An 8,614-nucleotide genomic window follows, 5' to 3' on the forward strand; every position below is an offset into this window, starting at 1 on the left:
ATAGGGAACAGTGTGTTTGTCATGTGAGGGTATTAATTGCTCCCGGTAGTGTTTATTTATGACTTTTGATCACTGAAAACAAAACCAAACGAATCAAAACCAATCTTGAAGTTTTAAATTTCGGGATTATCTTACGCCCCAATTTAACCCCCCACAAAAGGCACTAAAATAAATGCACCAGAGTTAGTTGTCTGAAATGTATAATCTCCGAGTGTGCAAGCATTGCGCATGTATGCTCTAAGCGTGAAAGCATTGTGCCTAATGGGTGCAAAAATGAGAAGCCGTAAGCATGATGTGTGTGAAAATTATGAAAAAACATCAGTTATTTAGCGATTAGATTCTTCTTGGTTCCTCCAACATTATCAATACCATTCATTTAGTAACATGGGAGCAAAAAAGCTAATTTTGCTGATATTAAACATATAGCATAACATAATCCATAATAAAACTTAGAGGGGCATTCAAACATCACAATGGCTATTTCCTCCTAAATTTTCATTAACTCTGCTGCTTGTAGGAAATCCTTGGATCCAACCCTGTCACTCCAATGAGCGACCAAGAAATAATTTCTCCTCACTATATCAATACAATATCAACAGAAGAGTGATGATAATGAAGAAAAAAGCAATTAAGGAGATACCAAATTCTCCCACCAAACATCACAAGAATTGTAAGACAGACAGTAAGGAGAATTACCAGCACTCATGAGATCTTAGAGTGAAAGGGTTAGAACACTTCCAACTGCCTAAAGACATTTCCTCCCAGTGATGGAAACATCCCCAAAGACTGAATTTTAAACTATCTTATACAAAAATAAATCACATGTACTACACAACAGTGGCACCAAAATGTACTCTTGGAATTGACATATTATTTACATAACTCCACTGGTTAATTTCAGGGTCATAGACCTCAACACTTGACAAGAACTGTCCATTAAAGCCGCCAATGGCAAAAATTCTTCCTTTCATTACAGCAACACTGGTAGCGGAGCGCTGTTCATTCAGTGGACATGCTGCAGTCCAAGAATTTGTCTCAGGATCATAGACATCAACATTACGAAGATAATTGTTCCCATCAAATCCACCAATGACATACAAGAGGCCACCAAGGGCTGCTACACCAGCAACAGATCTTGGCTTACCTATCAGACAATGGAGAAGAAATTGTTATACACAATAATATTATAATCACACTTTGATCAATGTCAATATTGGAGCAACTGCAGACATATCCCTCCCCTGACCCAACCACAGAATCAATTTTGGGTTAGTGAAGGGGTAGGTATTGACATTGATTCAATACTTCTATAATGAGAATGTGTTATTGCATTTGGACAAAGCCTGACTGCAAGCCTTAGACATAAACAAATTTTGTGGTTGGGAGTGTTGGGTGAGTATATGTCTAGTGGAGGGTGGCTTTCAAGCTGAATTAAAGATAAAAAACTTTTGAAACAAACTGATTCATTTTCTTTTAAAGCTGGGGAGGGGGGGTGGGGCATAGAAAGGAGGGGGCTCATTAGGAAAGGGGAGTTATCAAATATTGAACCCCTACTAAGGGGGGACCTATTAGCATGATTATGGAATATCCATGTGGAATTATTATAGCATTATTACTCCTAATGTTTGTTGAGGGAAAGGGAGAGAACAGCATACCTGAGAGTCCCAGACCCCAGAACTGGAGGTTGCAGAGGCTAGATCTCTGTGACAACTACCTAAGATATATCTACTGCCAACCAAAATCCAAAAGATTTGATTGCATAGTCTAACTGTTGAGCTAAAAGTTATCCAGAGGAGGGCTGTCATCTGTAGTAGTTACTTTCATACGAACCAACAGACTACAAAATCAAATATTACTCCCAGGTTTACACCACTGGTATATACAATATTCAAAATGATATAACAGTGCATCTCTTTTGTAAAAAGTTAGAATCAACAGCCATACCTAGGGGAGCTACATAGCTCCATTCATCACTCTGAGGGTCATAACACTCCACACTACTCAGGCGTGATAAGCCATCATGTCCTCCCACGGCATACACCAATCCCCCCAATGTTCCAACTGCTAAGTACATTCTTGGGCACAGCATAGGTGAGACAAAGGTCCATTGATTCTCATATGGATCAAAGCATTCTACACTTTTGAGCCGATGATGGCTGTTGGAGCCTCCAAAAGCAAAAATTTTACCACCGAGGGAGGTTGCGCCAAAGTACTTTCTAGACACAAGCATCGGTGGGCGTATCGTCCATGAATTTTCCTCAGGGTCATAAGCTTCAACTGTGCTCAAGTACTTCCCACTTTCAAATCCTCCCAGACAATATATCTGTCCATGAAGCTGAGTAACAGCAACACCATACCGCAGGGTAGGCATGTCTTCAATAGGTGACCATTCATCAGTGTACATGTTGTATTGTTCCCCTGATGCCACAGGACAACCAAGGTGGAGACCACCAATAGCAACCATGACATCAGCAAACCCCGAGTGGACTCGTGGCCTCATTCTTACCGCTGAAGAGTGCTTACGCTTTTCAGATGAAGGGGAAGAAGCATAGGAAAGGGCTTCATCTAGCATCTGCTTACACTCAGGATCATTTATAACCCAATCATTACTCATCACCTCTGAACGGAGAAATGTAGGAGACAAAACAGGTAGCCGTACACAACATAGTATTTCCGACGAGTATTTCAGGCGATCGCCAAAACACGTCAACCATTCAACAGCTGCATTATAAACATCTTCCTCTGATCGAATGCACACATTTTCGTCTGAAAGCAGATCTTTGACTGCGTCTAACGACAGATCCTTGAACTCATCACATTTTATTACCTCATTGAAGTGTTTTACCGCAAACTTGCGCGCCTCACTCCAAAGTTCTTCGCAGGAAAAGCCACCGGCAATAGCTGCTATTCCCAAGCAATTTGACGGCCGAAGTTGCTCTTTAAGAAACTGGCAACAAACGGTAGTAATTTCTTTCATCTGGAAAAGGTCCGAAGCGCTAAGAACATCATCAACATTTGCGTCATTCACGTCTATTGAAGAGGTGTACACAAACCGAACAATACATCGAAGAGCTTCACCGGTAACCCCTTTTAAAGTGATCTCTTCTCTTCTGCTCTCTTTCAGTTGTCCCAAGAACATGGCCCTGAAGTATGGGCTTCCGACGGAGAGAACATTGCGGTGTGCCGATATCGAGAAACCATCTTCTGTTCGAAGGATTACATCACAAAGCTCTTCCAGATCGAGTAAAGATTCCAATCCTTTGAGAACAAGAGCAGCATTTTTGCTCGAAAGATATCGGAAAGAAGACATCGTCCGCCAATTCGTTCCCAAAATAAATTACTGAGCTATTCGTTGCTCGTATGTTACTCTTCCTTACCTTTCCAGTGTTATAATATAATATTATGATGAGCACGGTTAATTAGTAACGAATAACAAAGGAAGCAGTAAAGATGACTAGTGGGCTTATCTCAATTAGGTTTACCGCTGACACTGATGATAAAGACTTGAAGCGTTCATCCGGAATCTTACTTTTCACGAGTAGTTTGCAAATTGTACGTCGTTGTAAATCGTGCGCGACCCCAGTTTTTCAAAGATGCCTACAACAAACCAACAGAGCGATCAATTTCAACAATTTCTGGACCAGAATCAGTATTCCAGCAACAGTATTTTACGTTATGAGAAAATTTTCGGACGTGGTTTTGTTAGCACTGGAGGTCTTGAAACAACCCAGGTAAGGTACATCAGGAGATCCAAGTAATTTTACTGGGAGGTAAAATCTCTTTTTCTCTCTTCCTGCTATCTAGTGTTATTTTACAAATGTAATTTTTAGCTCATTCGCTGTTGCAGTTAAGTCTTACAGTAGCTAATTTGAGTTACACGAATAATTTTTTTTTTATTTTTTTATACTTCGGACGTGTAATATTTCGAAATCGATCAGCCCCCAATGGAATCTTTTCTAGAAGAATTCGGTAAAATCAATCAGTTTTGATCATTAGCCGTGAACTGAGCCAAAAAATATCATGCAGTGCCAAAACACAGAGCTTTCATCTGTAAATCCTAGATATGTATCGCAAGTTTTTGCCGGGAGATGGAAATCTATATTCTCCCTCGCGTATCCTGCAATCGAAGGAGAAACTTTTCTTTGACCAAAAAGCGCGCAACATCTTATAACATCCAAAAATGTTGCAACAAAACTTTGGCCATTTTCAAACTTGATCCAACACAGTCCAACATGTTACAACATGTTGCTACAGGGTGGCCAAATGCGAGCAACACAAGGCATTTTTTCATTGTTTTCATCCTTACTTTATTCCACAGGAAATTGTAGCAATGCTTAGTTTAAAACCAGGTCAAAAAGTTCTTGATGTTGGTTGTGGAATCGGAGGATCTGGTTTCTACATGGTGAAGGTATGACTTGACCCTTTTTTTCTGTCACTGGTGGAAAAAGCTGGCTCTATCAGAGTACAGAGCACAGAGCTAAGCCAAAGCTGTCACGCCATCTGCCAAATTGTACTGTGTGCAACCTTTTTTTAGGACTTCTCTCTAGCTTTTTTCTGTGAATTGAAAGTGAAATTTCAGAGCAAATGAGATGGCAAGTAGCAACAGAGGAACCAAACAAGGGTTTTTGAACATGCCAAGTGCCATATGTTATGTTGTCATAACAACTACTTAACAACTACTGCAACAAAATTTTGTGTTACATTGGACTGTACTGTTTCTTACTTAGAATTTTAAAGTGGAAGTATTGGGTGTTGACTTGTCAACAAATATGATTGACATAGGAAAACAGCGAGCCAAGGAATTTAAGGATGACAAGGTAGAATGTGCTTACATGTAACCTTTAACTGCATGAAGTGATTACCACGGTAACATGTAATTTCTCCCCAAAATATCTGTACATTATCCAGCAACAGATGATGAGAATACCCAAACTTATCAGGTAGATGTTGTTATCTTGATCTAACACCAAATTCTTGTAACTCATTACCAAGGAAGGGTTTAGGAGCTAGAGGGGAGAATGAACAATCAGAAGTCAGTAAGTGTAAGGCATGATGTAACACAGTTAGAAAATACTTGTTACAACTAAATAAACGCAAGTTTTTGTGGTCATGAAATCATAAAAAAATTTTCTAACAGGTTCCCATACCACATGCATCTAGAAATTAGGTCAAATGTATATTTTAATGTAATCTTGTAATAGTGCAATTTATGTACACTCCGTTGGTTTCTGTAAACATGGTGTCAGTGAGGTTTTTTTTAGTTGTGGGTAGGTTCTTGAAAATTTGCAACTCTTTTTTTTTGTCATGAAGATGTCATTGCAATTTTGCTGCATTGGAAATTTGTAACTTCAACGTATGCTAAATGCATGGAAACAAATGTTATGTGAACTGAAATTTTCAGGTGAAAATGGCTTAAAAGTTACACAGTGATACATGTAGTATTAATGTGTTTACCAGTAAACTTTGTAGCTCAAGCACTAAACTTTCAAGTTGTCCTTTGTGTTTTTAGGTTGAATTTGTGGTTGCTGACATAACAACAGCAGATTATGCACCAGAATCATTTGATGTTATTTACAGTAGAGACACAATTCTTCACATTGCAGACAAAGAATCCTTGTTTAAGAACTTCTTGGTATGCCATTTTTTTGGTAATGAAGGAGTGCTTAAAACAAAAATCCAAGTGAATTGTGACACAACAGTTGTCTCACCCTCTGTTTCAAAAGGGAATGTAAAATTATTTGTAAAGAAGCTATGTCTAGTAAATTATTAGAACGCCCCAAGTTCTAACAATTTCTTATTCAATTCAAACTTGAATATGCCATATAAAGCTCTGCAAGATGTAGACTCATGCTTGTTGTCAACAAAATTCATCATTCAATCATTTCTCACATTACACTGTACATGCCCCCTTGTATATGTACATTGCATTTTCATAAGTTCCAGTTGAGTGATTGGTTGTAATTCTGTTCATCTTGATTAGAAATGGTTGAAGCCTGGAGGAGAGCTTCTTATTTCTGACTACTGCCGTGGTGCTAATGAATTGTCTGAGCAGATGAAAGCATATGTTGCTAAGCGACAATATCACCTCCTGGCTCCAGCTGATTATGGAAAGGTAAGGACTGAGAATCTGTGGAAAACTGGGCTGCTTTTCATCTTTCTTGAAAATACAATTGACCAGTACTTAAAAATTATAAACAATTGCGGGGACTACATTTGCACTGGCAGTCACCAATTTTGTGACCTGTAATTTTTATTTCTCTGTGTTTGTTATTCTGTAGCTAGTTCTAAAATGTGGTCAGGGGTTTAGTATTTCATATAATATTGAAAACAGTTTTTCTCAGGGACTGGATTATGAATTTTGATGACCTCAAAGTTAATTTGAAGAAAATGGAGCCTACATGTAGAACCTTGAATTATGATAAACTGGAATTTACTCTTTTGTAACTTTCTAAACTTTTACTTGAAATTTAATGTTGATTTAATTATTTGTGATATTTAGACTGGCTGGCCCAGTCATCTTTAAAGCTAGGTAACCCTTTAAGTTCCATTAGTGATCTAGACAGAATTTCTCCTTACATTATCAGTTTGATATGTAGCAGACAAGTAATAAGAATAAAGAAAAATATCAGTTAGGGGATTATTGGTTGATCCAATTCCAAATTCTCCAAACTAACATCACATAAATTGTATAGCAGGCAGTGAGGAGAATTACTAATGAAATCTTGGGAGTTTAAGGGTTAAAATGGGGGCCTGTTTAAACAACAAGGCCAGACCATGTTTTCTGTTAATCTGTGCAGAGAAGATGGAGGAGGCAGTGCCTTCTGTTTTCCTCCTTATTCCACGAGACTAGAATGTCCCACTATTTGCAGATGATATAACAAAGGCAGCACATTCTACTTTATGATTTTAAAACCCAGAGTGTTGATCCAGTGTGGGGAAATTAATCATGAAAGTTTGGAATGGCCTGACCAACCCATAATAGAGATCATTTAATCTCACTTCTTCAAATGACCAGAGAATTCAGTAATAATTTTATCAATAAAATTTAATTGGAACTAGATCAACAGCGACATTTAGTTCGATATAATTCCTGCTAAGGCATGTAGACTCAAATTTAAGATGTCCAGACTGTTGTCAGAACAAGTTAAAATTTGAAACACAAATATAAGAATTTTAAAGTTGTAGGAAAATCCTTTTTCAAAGCTTTTGTAACATTTTTTTTCTTTCTTTTCAAATAGCTTCTTGAGAAGGTTGGTTTTGTTGATGTAAAAGCAATAGACAACACCAAGAGATTTATTGAAGTTCTTAAGTCAGAGAGGAAAAGATTTGAAACAGACAGGGACATCTTCTTGAAGGTGAAAATATTTAAAGCTACACTTGTGGATTATTTGTATCATTAATTTATATAAGAAACATTTTAGAAGTCAAAATCTGAGTTTAGGCACACTTGATGAAAAAACTGATCTTATCATTTAACTCTTTACACCCTAATATCAATATGCATATTCTCCGTACTGTTCTCTATACATTTGTTATGGTTCTGACACGGAGAATTAGTTAAAACAATAAAGAGCTTCTTTACTTGATCATTTCCCTATATTATCATGGCCTTAATGTTTGATTCAGGGGTGATGCTCTTAGAAGAAATAAGATGCTGATTACTTGTAGGGTTTGAGAGTTAACAGTTCATTGATTTTCTTGTTTATTTGTTTTCTGTCTTTCAAAACAGGATTTTAAATCGGATGATTTTGAATACCTTGTTGAAGACTGGGAGACAAAGATTGACCGCTGTGGCCGTGGAGACCAAAAATGGGGTCTATTCCATGCCAAGAAATCTTCTTAAATCACTTTTTGCACAAAAAGAAGAACTTCGCGTGTAAGCGAATTTTCCAAAGCGCCGTAGGAATCATATGTAAAGTTTTTAACGGCTATTATAGGAATCAAATCTTTTAGGTGCTCAATTTTTATTTATTAGCTATTTTTGTAAGCACATGCATGTATCTCCAAAAATTAATTTAAGAAAGGTTAATAAATCAGGTGGTGCTTTTAACATTTGGTTATAGTTATCATTGGATAAGGCTTGAGCTAGCCTAAGGTACACGCGCCATTTGTTTGTATTGTTTAGGCGGTCAGTGGTAATTGCGGGACGCCCGCGAAGGCTGAGACACACACGAAAGGAAGAGCACGTGACTAATTCGTTCGCCTAGCACCCAATGAAATACGAAGTAAGGAAGACGCAAGCATCAGACGTGAGCACAGGACCCTCCATTTTCCATGTGCAACGTTCTAAAGTTCATTTTTACTGCACGTTTTAACACGTGGACCAGAAAAATGAAACAAAATCTAAGTGGCCAATAAAGAACAGAATATCCGGGCCACGCTAAATGACGCTCCGAGTTAATTTCACGTTCCGCAAGGATTGAATTTCCCCTTAAAGTTTGCGCCATAGAAGTAAAGCCAGACTGTAAGTGTAATCAGTTCAACATGACAAACATAATCAGTTTCCTGCTACACTAATTTAGTATACGAGCTGAGACACGCGCGAGAGGAACTTGAGCCCTTGACTGTTTCGTTCGCTTTGTACGCAATGAAATAAAAAGTTGTTGCACACAAG

The 8,614-nt window shown here is 38.0% G+C and overlaps 2 protein-coding genes across 2 annotated transcripts; one reads left to right on the forward strand and one right to left on the reverse strand.

The window, feature by feature from the left end:
• Positions 1 to 322: 322 nt before the first annotated feature.
• LOC113685454 (kelch-like protein 20) lies at positions 323 to 3,310 on the reverse strand. The gene is made up of 2 exons (XM_027202964.2): positions 1,945 to 3,310; positions 323 to 1,144 (listed from the first exon to the last, which is right to left on the reverse strand). Exons 1-2 carry the CDS (start codon positions 3,308 to 3,310, stop codon positions 828 to 830), a joined length of 1,683 nt encoding a protein of 560 aa, XP_027058765.2. The 3' UTR covers positions 323 to 827.
• A 121-nt stretch (positions 3,311 to 3,431) lies between these two features.
• LOC113685456 (uncharacterized) lies at positions 3,432 to 8,050 on the forward strand. The gene is made up of 7 exons (XM_027202967.2): positions 3,432 to 3,731; positions 4,319 to 4,408; positions 4,728 to 4,817; positions 5,510 to 5,632; positions 5,981 to 6,112; positions 7,239 to 7,355; positions 7,730 to 8,050. The coding sequence occupies exons 1-7, from the start codon at positions 3,594 to 3,596 to the stop codon at positions 7,841 to 7,843; spliced, it is 804 nt and encodes a 267-aa protein (XP_027058768.1). The 5' UTR covers positions 3,432 to 3,593; the 3' UTR covers positions 7,844 to 8,050.
• The last annotated feature ends 564 nt before the right edge of the window (positions 8,051 to 8,614 follow it).

This window comes from Pocillopora damicornis, chromosome 2 (assembly GCF_964200805.1).
Source record: "Pocillopora damicornis chromosome 2, jaPocDami1.2, whole genome shotgun sequence".
Taxonomy (NCBI): domain Eukaryota; kingdom Metazoa; phylum Cnidaria; class Anthozoa; order Scleractinia; family Pocilloporidae; genus Pocillopora; species Pocillopora damicornis.